At 34.4% G+C, this 20,358-nt stretch overlaps 1 protein-coding gene across 1 annotated transcript; it reads right to left on the bottom strand.

Annotated features, from left to right (window-relative positions):
* Positions 1 to 779: 779 nt before the first annotated feature.
* Positions 780 to 19,001, bottom strand: LOC125050459 (DNA damage-binding protein 1). Its single transcript, XM_047650342.1, has 23 exons — positions 18,873 to 19,001; positions 18,202 to 18,350; positions 17,554 to 17,819; positions 16,472 to 16,571; positions 16,222 to 16,327; positions 15,746 to 15,828; positions 15,329 to 15,482; positions 14,645 to 14,866; positions 12,990 to 13,152; positions 12,156 to 12,264; positions 10,400 to 10,584; positions 9,281 to 9,432; positions 8,970 to 9,141; positions 8,220 to 8,363; positions 7,835 to 7,958; positions 6,881 to 7,106; positions 5,458 to 5,591; positions 4,524 to 4,649; positions 3,676 to 3,825; positions 3,037 to 3,167; positions 2,695 to 2,861; positions 2,039 to 2,265; positions 780 to 1,012 (listed from the first exon to the last, which is right to left on the bottom strand). Exons 1-23 carry the CDS (start codon positions 18,931 to 18,933, stop codon positions 932 to 934), a joined length of 3,432 nt encoding a protein of 1,143 aa, XP_047506298.1. The 5' UTR covers positions 18,934 to 19,001; the 3' UTR covers positions 780 to 931.
* Between the last annotated feature and the right edge of the window lie 1,357 nt (positions 19,002 to 20,358).

The following is a 20,358-nucleotide window of genomic DNA, read 5'->3' as shown; positions in this document are numbered from 1 at the left end:
TAACGTAATACACCTTTATGCACAAATAAACCGGTATTTTTACTGTACATTTAATAAATGTTATTGTATATATATGGTACAGTACCAGAGCCAATATCATGGGGGAAGCTAATGCCAATAGACTCTGCTGGCCTGGCCACCTAGAGTGAATAGGAGAGGATGGGAGTGTTAAGTAAGCATATCTGGGTCTACCACGTCGGTTGGCCAAGATATCGCTGGAAAGAGAGCGTGGAGGGGGATATGTGCGCGAAGGTGGCGTTCTCTTGTCTAGAGTAAGTAATATATATTAAAACAAAAGAGTATACTACTTTAGCATAATTCGAAAATGGGTGTTAAGCTTAAGCTTAGGTTTCCTAGAAAAGCGGTGTCGTTATCTAAAGGCCGTAATGTAGCGTTGGATACGTTGTCTATAAATAACATCGGAGTAGGTTTCGGGTAGGTAGTTAGGTACAATTAGTGCAAAAAGTGACTTGGACGAGCGAAAATGATTGTTTTTTTGCATTATTTTAATAAGTAAAGACGGCCGTTATTAACAACCGTAAAATGACGGCCGTTAGTTAACGGCACCGCTTTTCTAGGAAACCTAAGCATTAATGTAGTGAACACTTAGTTTATCTGTAATCTGCAAACTCCTCAACAAATTTTTATGTTAAAGGTTTAATGGTCCAAAAGTTTAAGTCAGACTTTTCATGTCAGGTAAAAATAAATAAACTCATCCTCAAAGTAAGTATAAAAGCAAATATAAAGTTGCTAGCATCTGCTTGTAATAAAACACAATATTTTCTTACTTTAATTTATTTAAGTATTATCTCAAAGACTATTTGTTTAAAAAAGATTTAAAATTGAAATATAACTTAATCAAATTATTACTATTGCAACATCATACAAATAAGAAAAGAACTTAAAATATACATTACTTATTAATCAAACACTAGTGTATTCGTGTTAAATCTTCCACAATTTTTATAAGGTCATCCACTTTCGCCTCACGCATAACGCCGCCATCGTCGATCTGTAAAAGTTTTGCGTATTCTAATTAGACAACACAGTCAGTTTAAAGAGTACACACACTGCACCTCAAATTCTATTCCTATATTAGGTCTAGATACCAGGCCATAAACTCCAAAAAATAAAAATCTATTCCTATATTCTGACGTAGCCACAGATCAGTAATAATTTGTATGTGTCAAAGGATTTCAATATATTTTTTTTCACAAAAAAACTATACTTGGTGGTAAGAATGGTTGTATTATGTATTTCATTTTATACCAAACAAAAAAACACTTACTAATACACAATACTACCTCAAATAATACATAATAGATTTTTGATTTTCATATAGCCTAGATCAGTTGCATTTTATAGTAATTGTTTTGCAAGCGTTTGTTACGGAGTGGTTGTATGAAAAATAAATCTGATTAACAATAATGTTGATCTGTTTTATATGTGATGTCAATAAGTTTAAACTTTGATGCAATACTCATGGTTTCAGATTAGAACTATGATATAATACATCCCCTAGACTGTGCCGCAGTATAAAGCGCGGTTAGCCCATTAAAATACTGTAAAATTACTTAATAGTTATTCTTAAAATAATTATACAATGACGTTTATTGTCAAAATTAATTTAATCGAACAGTATACAACGCGTTGTTGGCCTCGATTTAACCAGTTCAGGGTCAATGACATTATATAAAATAAAATATGTTTATTATGGAACATAAGATACATGTATCACTTATTCCACGTCATTAAATTTGAATTTGTCGGCATCCCTACTCATCGGCAAAGAAGACAGAGGGTGTAGGCCGAGAGAAAAAGCCGGCGTAAAAAACTCTCGGTACTCTTTTAAAATATCAAATCATCAAACAACACTTATTTTAAAACAAATATCGCAAATTAATTAGAGGTAGCCTGTCTAGCACTAGTCCCGGGCCCTTTTATCAACTAGATAATCGTTGACTTTATAGTAAGCCTTTTTACACAGCTTTTCTTTAATACATTTCTTAAATTTATTGAAAGGCAGAGATATACTTACTTGTAATCCCTGAATGGTCTCCTGTTGCATATCCCTAGAGAGATCTAAGAAGCTCTCTATGAGATCTCCGTCTACAAATCCCTCCGCGGGCTCAGTCTTTATGTCCGTGTTGAACGATCGCCAAAACGTGTGAGGAATCTTGCCCACTGATTTGATCGTGTGCGTAAGCTTCTCTTCTAGTTGGTGCAAGAATTCATACAGCTCTTGTGATAGTTGGACGACTAGACCTGCAGAATTAATTATATGTATTTGGTTAGTTTATACTACTACTACTACTACTGAATCTACTAAAAAATTGGACAATTCACACCAATTGACCTAGTCCCATGCTAAGCTGGTGAAGCTTGTGTTATGGGTACTAGGCAACGGATATACATACATATTATAGATAGATAGACATATAAATACATATTTAAACACCCAAGACCTAAGCACAACACCAAATGCTTATCACATCGATGTTTGTCTCAGCCGGGGATCGAACTCGGGACCCATAGATCCGCAGTCAGGGGTACTAACCACTAGACCAATGAGCCGTCAACGCGTCAACTTACGCGCAAAATTTTGTATGTGTCATTAATAATTAAAGCACGTTCAGTTGTTTAGACAAATTAATTATAGCGCCATCTATCTAGGTTGTAAGCAAACAGTCTTACAAATGGCGCCGTTGACAGTGGCGATGGTGGCCGGGTTATGTACAGGTGCGGCGGTGTCAGCGTGTTGACCAACCAAAGAACCCAACCGCATTACATTGACCATCTCTCCCAGATGGAACTGCCCCATGTAGCTCATCTGCTGACGCTCTTCATCCGTCGTTGCCGCGCTAAAGGACAAAAGAGAAATACACATAAGAAATAGCGCAGCAAATGTAGAATTAACCTGACATTTCCATAAATTTGATATTTCATCGAAGATAAAAAATAAATTGAAATATTATCCTGTGTTTGAAATGCACAAAAATTTTGAGTTTTTATAAAAGTTAGTTTTCTTTTACTTACCTATCTTTTTGACACACAAATAAATTTGAACTATTTTCTGCTCCTAAAAATGTGTCATCGTCTAAAATTTCAATGGCGGTCATCCAATTGGGACTGTAATCGCGTGCTATTTCTTCGAAGCTGCCTTCCATCTAAAAACATTATGCCTTAAGTATATGTCACCGTAAAATTGTAAACACCGTTAGATTGTAATCTATCTCGCGAGATTATAAACTGTCGAAAGATTGTGAACCTCAGCTTACTGCTTACAATTTAACGTGTTATTATTCGGTAGATTGTACTACACTAACTTAGTAATCATTCAAACTTCTTTGGTCAATTACAGATTAATTTTACTTCCCAACAATTTCATATAACTACCGAATAATAATACGTTAAATTGTAAGCAGTTCGTTGAGGTTCACAATCTTTCGACAGTTTATAATCTCGCGAGATAGATTACAATCTAACGGTGTTTACAATTTTACGGTGACATATATAAAGCCAAAGAATATAAAGTTTTGATAACTTAATAAGAAACAATAACATAAGAGGATTTCAAATAAATATTTGAAATACCACTACAACTAAAAATGCTTTTCTGTTAAATTTAATATTCAGTTATACCATTTGAGACATTTAAATTAATATTTATAATACCTGTTTATATTGTAGGAGTGACATAGACCGCATAAGATCACCAACAAGTATGAAGTCACCTTTTACTTTAAGATAAAGCGCCACAATATTGTTAAAGTGGCTACACTCCAATCGCAATTCTTTTTCCGATGTCCATTCGAATAACCTGACCTGATAAAAAAAAGCAATTAACATTATGTCATATCTTTATATATATAATTCTTCTGTGAGTGTGTATGTCACTGAACTTCTCTCAAACGACTGGACCGATTTTGATGAAATTTTTTGTGTGTGTTCAAGGGGATCTGGGAATGGTTTAGATTCACAAATCAGCCCGGCAGATGGCGCTGCAGTCGGTACTTTCATACTTTGCTTTACTAATCGCTTGAAATATCCAGGACAACGTCTGTCGGGTCCCCTAGTATATTTATATAAAAATAGTAATCTAGTATATTTTATTTACACATAAAGACATGCATGTAGAGTCTTATTTGTAATCAAACTAATCCCCAAACTCATTTATTCTTCCAAAATAAGTTGGTGATCGGATAATAATAACAAATATATGAATCCTTGTAATATAGTATAGACAAGTATGGGTTTGAAATGCTCATAAAACAAAAATTGGTGCACGGCTGTGATTCGAACGAACGACCTTAGGTTTAAGATTCGTAGACTAAATCCAATAGACCAATACAGTTTGAGGCTTTTAGTGAGTTATAAACAAAAAGGCTATTTTTTAAATAATTTTGACATAAACTGAATTAAATGTAATATTCAAAGTCACCTAAAACGTTATCAATTCGACGTGTACTTTTGTTGTTTCTGCATAACTTCGATATTTATTAAATTCCTATTAAACTACTTACAGTACTATTAATTGAAGCTAATAATTTCCCATTGAACTGCACGAGTGTATAACAGGCACCCTTTATTTCTTTTTCCGCAACTTGCGTCAATTTGCCATCAGACCATTGGAACAATATTATCCTGCCCTAGAACACGTAATAAATTTATGTATTACATTAATATTAATTACTCTATTTTTATACAACTGAGGTTTTAATAAATATTTTTTTTTATTTTTTCAGTTATACTTCTTTATACGTCGCGTTATGAAAAATTGATGAGAGTGAAATTTTACGATGCGCGCGCACCGTGACACAAAATTAACAGAATGAAGTTGCCCACGGAAGATGCTACGGCATTGGACATAATTTAAAAACAACATTGGAACAATATTAGAATTTATGTTACACTAAGGGTCTTCTGTTTCACAATGTACGGATAAGTTCTATATAAGTTCCAAATTAGCTATTTAATACTTATTGGTAGGATAAACACTATTGTTGCGTTTCACGACTGTCAGATAGCGCTATTCGTCACATAGAGTCCATCATAAGCTATAAGTCCGATGAATGTCAAATAGCACAATTTATCTTCCAAATAATTTATGTGTTGCATACCTATTTGGTACTTTATCCATACATTGTGAAACAGACCCTTAATGTAAGAGAATAATAATAAATATTTATTTATTTAATTTTTCAAATGTAAACTGAACTTTATTTACTATAATGACTCCTTTTCCAGTCTTTGATTATTTAATTGTAATTATGTGCATGCAATCAAAAACTATTTTTAATAATGCCAAAGAAGTATAACTTCTTACGCGTGTACAACGCACCCTTTTTTGGAGTAATTTTTTTGGCGCGTACTATGCTCCCGCATGTCAAAAGTGTGAATTTTGACATACCGGACACAGTGCACAGGATTAGAATTGCTGGACCTTTCATAGGTTACCTGTTTCGGTTCAGATTCCTCCGGGTTGAGCACAGCAGTACCTACGGCGTAATAGTATGTGGGGTCATCTCCCAACTTGCAAGACAACAGTGAAAGGGCAAATTCACTCGCCATTAATTGGTGGGCGTGAAGCACTGCAATACAAAAATCATTTACAGTACCAGGCCATTTATAAGTCGCATCGTGCTTAAGAAAGAGATACTCGCTTTGTAGAGCGTCATCTCTGTCACACGAAATACTAACAGTCCGCTATCTATTAGGAGACAGGGACGGGGCTATACGAAGCCGAAGCTAGCCGAGTATCTCTTTCTAAAGCACGATGCGACTTAAATGGCCGGGTACCGTACGTAGATATTTCTACGAAGTAACAGACAACATTTCTATCTAGGGGGCCGTCTCCACAAGCGAGAGAATCGCGACGATACAATCGTCCTGCCACGCATTTCTATACAATCTCATAGAACGTGTCTCCACACGGCGATCTTAACGCGGCGATGCGACGGGTGGTTGAGTGCGCGCAAAATGTCATTACATCGCTGCGAGCCAATCGCTACTGGTGGCGCGCACGTCGCGCACTCGCCACGGAACGTGGCGCTCTCGCAGAGAGCGCGGGACGTGCGTGACCATACATCAATAAAAACAATACATCCATAGTAAATAATTATTTTATTGACTGATTTAGACACTACTTATTTCGGTCTCGTCTGGCACCACTGAACTCTAAATGAACACTGAACAGAATAAGAGCACAATGTGCCGTCAAAGAAACGCGGCGATTCCGTTACGAGCCGTTGCGGATACGCTGTGATTCCGTTACGAATCGCGACGATACGCTGGCAGAATAATCGCTCGTTCGTGGAGATTACCCGACGATAAAAACGCGGACTCGTCGCGATTCTCTCGCTTGTGGAGACGGCCCCTAGGTGTGTGTGAGGAGACACATGTTTATTTTGTTTCAAAAATAGTAAATCTGTCAGTCATATTTCGTTATAATTCACCAGGAATTATTTTTACTCTCTTGATTACGGTACTTAGCACGTTATAATGGCAGATGGTCTAAAACAGTAACCAAATGGCCAGTCCAAAAGGAAAAAGAATCAAGGGCAGACCGATAGAGCGATGGGTTGACGGGATCGAAAAGGTGGCTGGAAAAATTGGAAGACGACGGCAAAACATATAATAAAGTGGAAGAGCGCATCTTAAAGTAGTAAAATTCTATATGTAATATGTATATATATGTGTATATGTATTGTATAATGTATGTCAATAAGAGAGCGTTCAAGTATTACGTCACGCAATTTTTGGAGATTATTGACCCCGTCCCATGTAACGTGCCGTAATGTTTTTCTGTACCCAAGTATAGTAAAACGATTCGTGACCACCGTGGCCGTTGGCCTGACGATGGTATTAAATAAAAATATACCTTCAAAAGTATGATGATCCAATATGAGCAGGTTATATATCTCTACATCAACGGCCGTGGGCATGTGCTTGGGCTGCGTAAGGGGCGCGTGTTTAGGATGAGCAAGAGGAGCTCCGCTGCTGTTGGCCGCGGACGTAGACGCACTCCCGCGTACGGACACCGCCGTACTGCCCGACCCCGACGACCACTCCACTTTGTCCACACGCATTGTTATTATACCGAAAGACTGAAAATTTAGCAAAACCTTTTTTTATTAAGTGGAAGCCTCTACGGAGAGATACGACCTTGGATATTCCTTTAAGGCCGGCGACGCATCCACAAATAAAATGAGTGCCTATAGCCGCGTCCACACCGAACAATCCATCGCGATCTATGCGCGCAGCGGGGAGCGCGTGCTCCACACCGCCTGCGATCCATTTGTTGTCGGTCTTTTGTTCACGCTCAAAGGGGCCTCACTCACTAGCCGCGCACGGTGTGGAAAGTTGTGATTTTGAATCGCGAGATCCACCGTTATGGATAACCCAATACTATCTTTTTCGTTTCTTAATTTGTCGTAAATATACAAGTAAAATGTAGCTTGTTGCTCCATAGCCAGACATAGTTCAACTGATTCAGTATGGATCTCCTGGAGCGTGTTGGATCAGCCAGTCAGGATCGCAAAAGATTGCTGTTGGATCGGCCCAGCACGATCCACGCTCCACGCATCGCGATCTTGGATCGCGGGATCGCCGATCCATTTTGGATCGTTCGGTGTGGACGCGGCTTATGGGATGCAGAGGCTGCCTTTTATGACCATTCCATAGACTCTACTATGCTACTAAAACAATAGTATTTTTTTTTTAAAGAAAAAAAATACTGCAACGGCCGACCTTATTTTCTGCATGTCTAACAGTGTCTCAAGTAATTTGAATATGAGGTTAATTAGATAATATAAGAAAGCAAAAACTTTCTTACCTTTGTGGCCTCCTGGTAAGCGATGCGTCGTGGCGATTCGTTAAGCGGCACAGTGCGAATGTGCAATTTCTGAATTTCGTCGATAGTGCCAATTGTTACTGTGCTGTCTGTCGCAAGCGCCAAACTATAAATATTAAACAACGATGCTAAAATGGCTTGGAGCTAAAAAAAAAGTTTAACTTTGAAAGAAATGTAAATAAAATTGTATATATAAAGTATGGAATATCAAAATGCGTACTAAATTAAAACTAAACATGGAGAATATTTTATTTAACATTTCTTTATAGTCTAAGTGCTTTGAAGGTTAAAGAAATGATAATTTTATCTTAATCCACCGGACAGATAAATATATCTTCCAGAAAATAGGTGAAGCTATAATATTTACCTGTCTGGATAAGCCTGGGCATTCAAGGAGCACATGTGAGTAACTTCTTTGAGGTTGACGTTAGAAAAGACCAACTTGTGGTTTGACGAGAATATCACCGTTGGCCGGTCGGAACACGCAAATATGTTTGTTGTTGATAGAGACCTGAAAATATCAAGTACATCAAGTGTACATTTTTAAAACTACCCTCATTTAAACTTTGTAAAGTTGTACTAAAATAAGGTTTTTAGGAACATATTTGCAAATGTCAAATACAGTGTAAACTCAATAACGACAACAATTAAATACTAAAAAGTACTTTTTAAGTTGCCGAAATTAGTTAAAACTGCGGAGGTGTGTATGTGTGTGTGTGTTGTTTTGTCGCTTTATTGTCCTATGACCTATCGAGAAATAAACTCGAAGGTCGGTACTCTTCATACGTACCGAACTGTCCGAGAAATCCGTTCTTTGTTTTACAAATTGCGCATGCTTGCATGTGCTTTATCACGAAGATACGAATTAAATAAGTAAAAAAATACAACCTAACTACTGGTACATTACAAAAATAACAGACAACGCAATAGCGTTGAAATACGAATTGTTTTTATGTAATTACTAACACTAGTCTGAAATAAACTTCCTTTTTTAGATTTTTTTTAACATTTATCGGCAACTCTTTGTATAGAGTTTACAATGTAATTAAATTCTCAACTTAATTTAATAGATATTAACGTTTAAATGAAATTAAAAAAAAAGTATATTTTTCATTACCTGAAGCTGCGGAGTACAGTGGGCTGTGTGCCCAATGTGACCTTCTTTCTGTTAGTGAGAGCACCCGTGTGTTGGTCCACAATGAAGTAAAACATTGAGCCATCTCCGAGCGCACAAAGCAGATAGCAAACGCCCTCCAGCACGCAGATGAGTAGCGATCGGGGAATTATTTCTGTGTAGAATTAAAAATATCATAGCAAAAACCTTAATTGTAGTAAATAATAATTCAATTTGAGATGGCAATAAAGCGATGATGGAAATATATGCAGAGATGGGTGAACTTAATAAATTGTTATAAAGAAAACACTAACCTCCAGATAATTTCTCTGTATGAAGCGGTGTTAGGTCAGGTAACTTTAGTATTCTGACCGAGATGTCCGTCCACAGTCCCACTCCCAAGAGGGCTTCATCACCTCCGGGACCTAAGTCCAGACAAGCCACTTCCTCTTCCATACACACTTCTCTAGAACCGGTAAGTTGCTTAGTGAAGAAATAGATATAATGCAAAATAATTTCCTAAAATAGCATGTTAAACCAAATAACAAACTCTTTATAATATTTTTTTCCCATACTTTAGTTTTTACATACTTTTCGGTACATTAAAGATACAGTAAGACTTAGTTCTTCATCATCATAACAGTAGGCAAATAAAATTTACTGTAAAAAAATTAGAGTCTGGCTAATGAAAGATAATTGAATTATTAGAAAACTTTCAGATGGCAACACAGAATGTCATTCAATTTCTTAAGTTAGTATGATTTATTGTCTTGATCCTTCATGCAATTACTCATTTTTATTTCTATTATATATTTTTTCCAAATAGTTAACAGGTATAATAGCCTAAACTTTGTTTTTTTATTTTTTGGATTCTGATTTTGATTATTCCAAATAATGTTGTGTTTTATAATAAATATAGTTTTAGTTTTCCATGTCATGCTAGTAATTTTAAGTACCAATAGTAAAAGACTAAATACGTATAGTATTTAATTTAATAAAAATACAGTTACTATCAATGTAAAAAATAATAAAATAAAATCCAGTAAGTTTAATCCACAAAATATATCAAACTTTTAGGGATACCATACTAGTTTTTTTTAAATTTGCCGCGCTTTTTCGTTATCACCTTCCATTACCCAGACACTTATAGACAACTTGAAACTGGTAGTTTTGAATAAGATAGCTCTCGAATAGCTGCAATTCCGCGATTGTTTGCCACAGTACAATAATTACCGAAATGTAATATATATTTAACTTTTGACTTTGGCATATCAGCACCTTATATTCAAATAGTAGTGTTGGTACCAGCTGCCCATATATTATATTTCCGAACCGAGTTGACTTGAGGTCCTTCAAGTAAAGAACTAATTTTTAAAACGACAGAAACGAAATCGCGAGCCTTCTACGAGCATGACTGTCCATAGTCCACTTACGAGATCAGATTAAGTTTCCCTTCCATAATGGCCAGTAAAAATATCCTGTTCCCCACCGCGGGCACGACACGCGTCTCCGAGCACGCCACGACGGACACGGAGCGTGCACCTCCCGCGCGCCAGCACGCGCCCAGCACCCACTGCCCGTCGCGATGCACTATCAGGCGCACGCCTTCGTCTGTCACCTGACTGACACAATTTTAAGTATTAAAAGTTTTTGTTAAGATAAAATTATTCTGTAATTCGTACTCAAAATCTTTATTATGTTATTAGTCCGGGATCCATCGCCCATTTTTGTTTTTGGCGACTCATCGAAACGAAGCTATTCACGAAGATTCAGCTTGATAATAATTATTTTTACATCAAGTATCTGTACTACTACTTTTGAGCGTAGGACCAGGATAACGTACCGCGCAATTTGTAGGACAATATGTCTGTTAAATAACATAAATATGAACTAAGTAAAAAAACAAAATCACCTGGTTAGAATCATTTATGATGACCTCGTTATCGATACATGTCGGAAGGAGGGGACTCTTTGATCAAACCATAGATTTTGTAGGACAAATATTTTTTTGAATAATTTAGATAATTGTCTTGAGATTTAACAGAAAAAAATTCAGTCAGTAATAAATATTTGAGAATCATCAAATCAACATATTTTATCCTTGCTACTTCTGTTAGCTACCACAATCGAGAGTTTCGTACAGGAAATTATTGGGCGTCTCATCAAAATAAAGCTACTCACGGAAAATTAGCTTGATAGTAATCAAGTGCAAAAATGGGCGATGGATCCCGGACTTTATTGTTCATACATAAATTCTAGACAGCCAGTTCTTACCCTTGCCTATTAAAATCAGCTTCTATAGAAAAACACTTTTTTAACGGATTTGAAGTTATGTTTTATTATAAATACAATTATTTTACATAATTTTAAATTTAACCGACGTTTCGCGTGCTTTACAGCGTGCGTGGTCACTGTGACTGCAGACAAAAGGTGTTGAATGTCGAAAAGTATCACAGCTGTAGAAAAAGTTGTGTTATCTGTATTTGTTTCCCCGGAGTTGGTATCGACTAATTAGTTTATAATAAAACATAACTTCAAATCCGTTAAAAAAGTGTTTTTCTATGTCTAAAAGTTATGTCAATAAAAGACAATACTATCAGCTTCTATGTTATTGAAACCAATAAGATTTATTCCTCTTTATAAGAAGGCACTTTTATCATCCATTCTTTTTTTTTCATCGCATTGTAACATTATTTCGAGCTCGTATTTATTTATTTATCTATAAGTTGTATATGAAAATATAAGAGTTGATAGAACAGATTATTCTTGTAGACATTTCATGGAAAATGTTAGCCAAAAATAATAAGGAATAAAAATTTGTGTGAATCGCTATTAATTGTTTATAACATTTCGCGTCAAAGAGACTTTATTAATTAATCCTGGAAATTAGATTTAAGGTTTTTAAGTTATCTGATTACTTATACAAACATTTTGTTTATTAGTACATATTAAATATATTCTAAAAATAAATCGGTCTAATCGTACTGTTTGAAATAAAGTACTGTTTCGCGCTTTCTGACAAATTGTGTTAACACTATGATGAAAAGAGACAGATGATAACTTTAGTTTAAATGGTGCAAGCCCATTTTATTGTGATGTAGATTGGTACTTAAAATGTTATATATTTTGTGTGTGTATTTGATAACAAGTGAGTGAGTGAGTAAGTAAGTAAATTTCAACAAAGTGTACCTGTATCAGTTGATTGTGACACACATTCCCTGTGAAGAATGTTTGTCTATCTGAGACAAAACCTTTTATTTCTGTTTCTTCCACTTCTTCACCATTCAATGTAAGTACTCTGTAAACATAAAAATGGCATCTGGTTATTAAATAAATTCACACTACATAGTACAATAATATAAGCTTTGAATGTTTTTTTTTTTTATATATTTATTTTAAGCCTTATCTTATTTCCTAATACAATAATATCTAATTATCTCATGTGTTAGTGAATATCTTTTACAGTTAGAAAGTATCAGGAACCCTCTCCGGTAGAGGCCTCCTCCAAAGCTTGCCATCTTTCTCTATCCCGAGCGATTGGGACCCAGTGTAGTCCTTACCTTGCGTTTTTTAGAGGACGCAATTATATTTTTTTGATGTGTCCCCTACAGAATTTAATTTGCAACAAAAAATGTTAACAAATTTTTTTTATCAAATAAATAGTTTAAGAGATATATCGTAAATACCATTTCAACCCCTATTTCCAAGATGGCGGCCGTGGGACAAGGGTGGCGACCCCACAAACTTGTTTTTAGCTTTACACTGACCCCCCCTACACGTCAAAAAAATAAAATTGCGTCCTCTAAAAAACGCAACCCCAAATGTAACTTTTCAATGGACTAGTGAGGACCCGCGATTTTTTTGATGTCATCAAGCTTCGAATGTACTTCACATGAAATGCCCATAAAACATTTTGTATTTGTAGAAATCAGCCGAGGCCGAATTGGAGTATGCTAACTCTAAGACCGAAACTGTTGGATACAAATATTTCAGAATCGCCTGTAAACTATATTAATACAATACCTGGTCTGTCCAACGAAAGCCAGGACTAATGTGTCGTGATAAGATGCGCCTGGCTGCAGCGTGAGAGCCCACATTCCCTTTATTCCCAGGAGATCGATAGACGCTTGCTCCTGAATGCCAATTCCGTTGCGGATAACACGCAATGAGCCCATTTTGAAAGCCCCTGTGACCATTTTTATAATTTAATTTTGGTTTGTGACAAATGGGTTTATGTTGAGATCAATCTATCAGAGAACATAGAGAGAGAGTTTAAACATTTTTAATTATGTGTCTATGGTTCTTAACTGACTATTAAAGCAATGCAAAACCAAAATATACCGTGTAGAGCAACCAAAATATAGGATTCAATCAGTTATGTTTGCAAAAGATAATTATTATAGGAAATATTAATCAGTTAATTGCTATTTTATTATTATTTAGTGATTTGCTATTTTAAAAGAGTACCGAGAGCTTTTTACGCCGGCTTTTTCTCTCGGCCTACACCCTCAGTCTTCTTTGCCGATGAGTAGGGATGCCTACAGATTCAAATTTAATGACGTGGAATAAGTGATACCTGTATCTTATGTTCCATAATAAACATATTTTATTTTAATAATAATCTATCAGAAAAAGGAAAATTCTAGCAAATGTAACAAAATCAGTGGCGGTCTTGGCCTCAGAATTCTATAACTGTTTAGAGAGATTATTTAAAATAGGCAAGTGGGTGATCAGTCTTCTGTGCATGACACACACATTCGACTTTTTGGGTCTATGGGGCTGTTCAAGTATAACGTAACCAATAAGGGAAAGGGGGGGTCTTTGATTTTCTTATTTGGCGATTACGTCAACGGTACTTATTAACTTTTTTTATACATTTTACCCACACATTATCTATGCTTGAAAACTAAATGCATTTTTAAAGAATCCTACAAAAAATACGTTTATGTACTATTTGTTTTTGAGAGCTTTGCTTACTTTTGCTGACAAGAGGAAGGGGGGAGGATAAATTGCAGCAAATCTGCTTACGTAATACTTGAACGATCCCTATGGCATGTGAGGAAACCACGATATTTTCTGTCATCATACGAGCGATTTTTAAATGTGGACATAGACAGAAAAGACCACAGTGTGACCAAAGACTACATGTACAGTCTGGACTCGAGCCACTCTCAAGCCGGCTAACACTGCTCTACAAAAATATACATACATACAAAGAAATTATTAGTTTGGGGGCGTCCATAAATTATGTGAGGTGTTTTTTTTAATTTTCTGTACCTCCCTGCCCCCTGGTGAGATGTCGTGAGATTTTATTCAACCCCTTCCCCCATCCCCCAATCTCACGTGAGATTTTTCAAAATGTGGGTTTCTTACGTAAACGCGTAAGAAGCTATCTTTTTGAGCTCGGAGAACTCAAAATAACATAGAATTCGTACTATTGAGCTCGAAGAGCTCAAAAACAAAATAATTGAAATGTTGAGCGTTTTGGGTATGGAGTTAGAGGGAAGTTGCAGAGATGGCGTTAAGGGTCTACCATTTTCCTAATTATTTTTTCAATCAGAAAAAAATTGCGTGATATTTGCCGAGACCCAACGTACGATTAAATGAGATTTGACTCGACCCCCTCCCCCCTTAAACATCTCACATTTGGAATAAACTAAAACTAAACGATTCCTTACCAGAACAAGTAATCAACTGATTTTGTCCCTGTCGTTCTAAGTCCACGACACACATGTCCACAATAGGTGATAGACTGGTAAACGTTTCCATCACCTTGACGTACTGATTGGTCTCATCTTTGGTGGCGGAGAGTCGCACAAGGGCTGAGTCTCCGAGACGAGACCCAATGAAGACCACGCCATTGTCGAGGTAAGTCATACATTCCGGTATTGAGATTTCACCTTAAAATATTAAGAAAAAAATATTTTTGAAGAATACTTCTTTAGGCGCGTTATGAAAAATTGATGAGGGTGAAATTTTACGATGAGGGCGCACCGTGACACAAAATTAACAGAATGAAGTTGCCCATGGAAGATGCTACGGCATTGGACATAATTTAAAAACAACATTTGAATAATAATAGAATTTATGTTACACTTAATGTAAGAAAATAATAATAAATATTTATTTATTTAATTTTTCAAATGTAAACTGAACTTTATTGACTATAATGACTCCTTTTCCAGTCTTTGATTATTTAATTGTAATTAATTATGTGCATGCAATCAAAAACTATTTTTAATAATGCCAAAGAAGTATAACTTCTTACGCGCGTACACGCACCCTTTTTTTTTAGTAACCATACTAAAAAAAGCTCTACATAAAATACAATTTTCGTAAAAAGCTCTTCAAATGATCCTCACCTAACAATTCAACCTTAAGATCTCTTACAGTCTGTGTGTTGTCCCCTCTATCTTGAACTTCTAAGACTAGCATGAAAAGTCGACCTGCAATATCACCCAACAGATAACGGAGCCCGGCCGGACCCACAGGACTATAGCAGTTTATTGGAGTCATCTGTAAATTTTTAATACAATATATAACTTGAATAGTTTAGTAAAGGTTTCAATAAGTTTAATTGCCCTCATTGATCACACTAGTTCTTATGTAAATGTAATTGCAAAACTATTTTTAGATTTAGCGCTGTGAATGTAAAAAAGTATTGGATTATTATATACAGGACATATTAGGCTTAACTCTAAATCTTACGATGCAATTAGACTGATTCAGTTTTTATAAAGAAATAAGACATGAGTAAATGTATATATCCTATTCTTTACTTTTATTTGTGGTGGCGCAACAGCTACATAGCTCTGACCATCGTGGTAAACAATAGATTCCTGCCCAATAACAATGGCTCCCCCTGAAACATTATTTAAAATTGGAATTCATGCACATATTATAATTAAATGCTTAGAATTTTTTTTCGTAAGTGGTACCTAATGCATGTAGTATGCAAACAAAGTCTTTTTGAAATATTGATTACATTACTCCCAGATAAACCCGTAGTTTAGATAAGTACCCAACAAAAAAAAACAGAATAAATGCAAAAAATTTTTGGGCCTTGAATGATCACAAAAGATTAAACATGCTCTATAGCAAATTCAATAACTTAGAAACCTTAGAAAAAACATAACATTGTTGAGCCTAGCATAATCACAGGCATCAGCTATATAATAACATTAAGTCATAAGCATAACATTTATTTTGGAGTTCACATAATACAATTGTTTTTTAGCAGTATTAATAATATTACCTAAAGGACTCGGAACTGGAATCAGTATGGAGGCTTCTGTTTCAACATTATCCTGTTTCCATGGGACTTTTATAAATTCTTTATCTCTTAAATTTATTTCACGTGTCTGGAATGAATTTTTTTACAATTAAAAAGTTAACAACTTTTAAAAGACACAAACTTATTATAAAATAATAAGATAAAAAATCTAAACAACAACAATGATCAAGGTTCATCAAATATATTTATAGAGAATAAATTTGAGAAGTACCTTAATATGTCTACCATTTAGGTCTTGGTGAATTAATATTAGTGTTGGATTAGCACAACCATGTAAAAACTCGAGGTCATATACATTCAATTCTTCTAATCTGAAAATTATAATGGTTTTTATTACACCCCAAAGTGAATTCTTATACAAAAAATAAGTATGTACTATAGTAATAAATATTTAGTGTGTTGATATACAGTAGAACCTCGATAACTCAAACCTCTATAACTTCAAAATAATATGTTTCCTTCCCATCAGAGCCAAAAAACCTCCATAACTTAAAATACGCAACCTCTGTAACTTAAATAAGTAATCTCTGAATTGGCCCTCAGTAACTTAAAGAAATGTTTCCACGTCCTCTATAACATAAAATTGTTTGTCAATGAGTCATTTTGCGTATCAATTAATGAAGCAAAAAGAGCTTTAATAACTGTAAGATCATTTATAGAGCAGTGTAGCAACATAAAAGATAATGTATTCTCTATTAGTCATTGAAAATCAAATCAATTTAGAAACTGAATTGTTTAAAACAAAAGTAATCACAGATTTTTTTAAGTAGACTGAACCTAAATTGTTGTTTTATTTTTATGTAACGTGTGTAATGTGAATAAATAAATAGGATACTTTAAATTTCTGTATTTTATTGAACCAATCCTTCCGACGCATTTGAGTAAAAAAAGGAATAAGGGTACATACATATGTACATACCTACCTCTATATTAACCTATCCCTAACATAGACCCTTGATAACTTAAAATATTTTGTGTTTCCCTTGGACTTTAACTTATCGAGTTTCTACTGTAGATAGACCATAAATATGTAGAGTATAATACTTTCATTGATTTATTCTTGTTAAGATCATATTATAACATAATACCCTTAGTTATAAATACTGATTAGTCCAATTAAAATTTCTCTAGTTATCAAATTGTTTCTTTCTTTTATATTGTTTACACTGTTGTGAAAGGAGACAGATAAGTGCTTATGAATAAGGCACCAACCATCTCCAAAAAGAAAATTATATATTCATAATAATAATATTAACTACACTTAAACTACAAATAGGAATGTCATAAAATTACCTTAAACTTGTAGCCTTTAATTCTGTAGAATCTTTATCAAGAGGAATTAATTTAAATAATCCATCATAAAGTCTTAAACCAATAACTCTGGCTTGTGGATCTATAACAGCTAAGATTCCATTTTCTGAAGGTTTACCAATGCGGTCAGCCACATTACCATGAGCTCTTGTTACCACTTCTAAGTCTCCATTAGGGCCTGTTCTCCATTCCAGAATCATAGCATTGTATCGAGCAGTTAATATAAATACAAGATCTTTCTTTTCATGCTGTGGACAAGACAAAAGCCATAGAACTTATTCCAATTAGAAATAGCATAACTTAGTTGTTGTTGGACAAAACAAACAGTTTTAATTCAGACACTCAATTTACTAAAAAAAAATATCAAAGAAATATACTAACTTATTACAGGATTACAACCATGTATCAAAACTAAGTATTTTTACTTAATCAGGTTGATTCGCAGTGAATCAATAATAGTTTCAAGAATAAGGAATAATTATCAGTGAAACAGATATAACATAGCATTTAAATATATTTTATACTACATGTCCTACTGGGAATAACAGAATGTTTTGCTCAGATTATGATATTTTTTGCATGATGCATATTATTTTTATCTAATTAAATTTCCATTATTGATTTACATACAGGGGGTCTAAACATCTTCATTTTTGCCACTTTTCCATACAGGCCAACTTCTTTCATAGGATGTAGCCCTTCTGGAGTGACTACATACATTTCAAGGCGGGACACTTTTGCAACGAGCAGGTTCAGATCCGTTGGTGAAGTAAAGTTTCCTGATATAAAAAATGTATAACTAGACAATGAACAAAAACATTAACATCATATTTTCACATCATTAACATATTGTGTTCATGTAATAAAAAATTACTAGCATGAGTGCAAATTCTCATCACTTGATATCAATTTCACCTATTGTATTATTATTGTTTCATATTTTAATTTATGATGAATGCAATTCATGTAATAATACTGAACACCTAAGATATTTTCGACAATCTTTGATGAAAATATCTTAGGTGTGCCTAACCAAATATGAAGTTCATTTGTAATAGTTGTCAAAATCTGAAACAACTTTTATAATATTAGACTTTTATAGCTTATTAAAACTATCACGCTATGTAAAATTTACATAATTTTAACCACTTAGTTGCTGAATAATCTTAATATAGTCTTTGTTAAAGTGACTTTGCTTTATATATCTAATTAATTATATTCAAGCTACATTGGGCAGGCACCTCCATTGCATATACATAACCTCAACACAATACACAACATAAATAGGATTTTCTCTTTACCTGTTATACATGCTGTTACAGCCGTAGGCTTCTGGGCCGTTACAACATAATGATAAGTCATTTTATATTATTTCTTGAATACCTATTTTACGTTATTTGTATTGTTTGAAAATTTAATTTTCAAACAATATTACGGCGGTCAGTTACTATATAGTTTACTTTATACTTTAACATCGATGACAAATGACAATCAACAATGGGCAATATTTTTTTATAGACCGATAGTTGACAGCCGCCACAGACAACAGATTAGCAGATGAGCAAATAAAAAGTTTAACGGTTTAGCCGTGAAAAGCACCAAAAGTATAAGCGATTTATATATATAAAGTTTTGATATATCTATATCAAAACATAATTTTCTTCAAGAAATTTTTTTTTGGGCAAGAATATCCAAAAATTGTGTGATGTAATACTTGAACGCTCCCTTAAGGCCGATTTACATTATCTTAGTGTTTAGGAGAATGCTTTAGGATAGTACTTTAGTTGAAACATGTAAACGCTACTTGCTTTAGTAAACGCTACGCTAAAGAACTTGCCTTTCAAGTTGTACTAAAGCACTCTCCTAAACACTAAGATAATGTAAATCGGCCCTTATGTTCGCTATTTAACTAAGTAGTCTTGATTCTCCATTTGGGTGTAAAACCCCCCAAGTTGGCATCACTTTGATGAATTTTCAAATTTATATAGAAATAAAAATTGTATCTAGTTAATTTTTGCCGCAGGACTTTGGTCTTTGGCAGCGCGGACATATTACCGTTAGGAGGTGATAGGGGTAACTTTTAGTAATAATTTAAACCATAAGCTTTTTTCAAAGTAAGTCAACAATGCGACATCCATTTTTTTTAGGTTTAGTTGTAAATTTGTATTTTTGTTTTATTTACACTGAGTATTGTTTTTGGTTAATTTTAAAGACGACCTTAAGTTTAGTTCGAATACAAAATTCCGCCTGCTTTCTTTTTGAAGTTATACTTCTTTAGGCGCGTTATGAAAAATTGATAAGAGTGAAATTTTACGATGCACGCGCTCCGTGACACAAAATTAAAAGAATGAAGTTGCCCACGGAAGATGCTACGGCATTAGACATAATTTAAAATCAACATTCGAATAATAATAGAATTTATGTTACACTTAATGTAAGAGAATAATAATAAATATTTATTTATTTAATTTTTCAAATGTAAATTGAACTTTATTAACTATAATGACTCCTTTTCCAGTCTTTGATTATTTAATTGTAATTAATTATTTGCATGCAATCAAAAACTATTTTTAATAATGCCAAAGAAGTATAATTTCTTACGCGCGTACATAAGTACACGCACCCGTTTTTTTTTTCTTTCAAAAAAAACCCTTGTTATGCATTGGAGAGCTAAGAAAACGCTCAAGTTTTTTAAATAATCTGAAAGCCAAGTTTCATAACGTAACTTTGTTTTAAGGTATTTTAATGGAAAAAATATTGAACTACTTTTCGTATAGCATTTTTAAA

The sequence above is a fragment of the Pieris napi genome, chromosome 1 (assembly GCF_905475465.1).
Source record: "Pieris napi chromosome 1, ilPieNapi1.2, whole genome shotgun sequence".
Classification (NCBI taxonomy): domain Eukaryota; kingdom Metazoa; phylum Arthropoda; class Insecta; order Lepidoptera; family Pieridae; genus Pieris; species Pieris napi.
Note: the sequence above shows the minus strand (reverse complement) of the source record. Positions and strands in the feature narration are given on the sequence as shown.

What these genes read in the sequence shown, in the direction of transcription:
- LOC125050459 (XM_047650342.1), bottom strand. Translation starts at nt 18,933, where the DNA reads ATGACTTATCATTATGTTGTAACGGCCCAGAAGCCTACGGCTGTAACA. An exon ending in GGATCATCATACTTTTGAAG is followed by an intron (nt 5,592 to 6,880) that starts GTATATTTTTAT and finishes TTTGTATTGCAG; the next exon opens with TGCTTCACGCCCACCAATTA. An exon ending in AGGAATCTGAACCGAAACAG is followed by an intron (nt 4,650 to 5,457) that starts GTAACCTATGAA and finishes TACGTGTTCTAG; the next exon opens with GGCAGGATAATATTGTTCCA.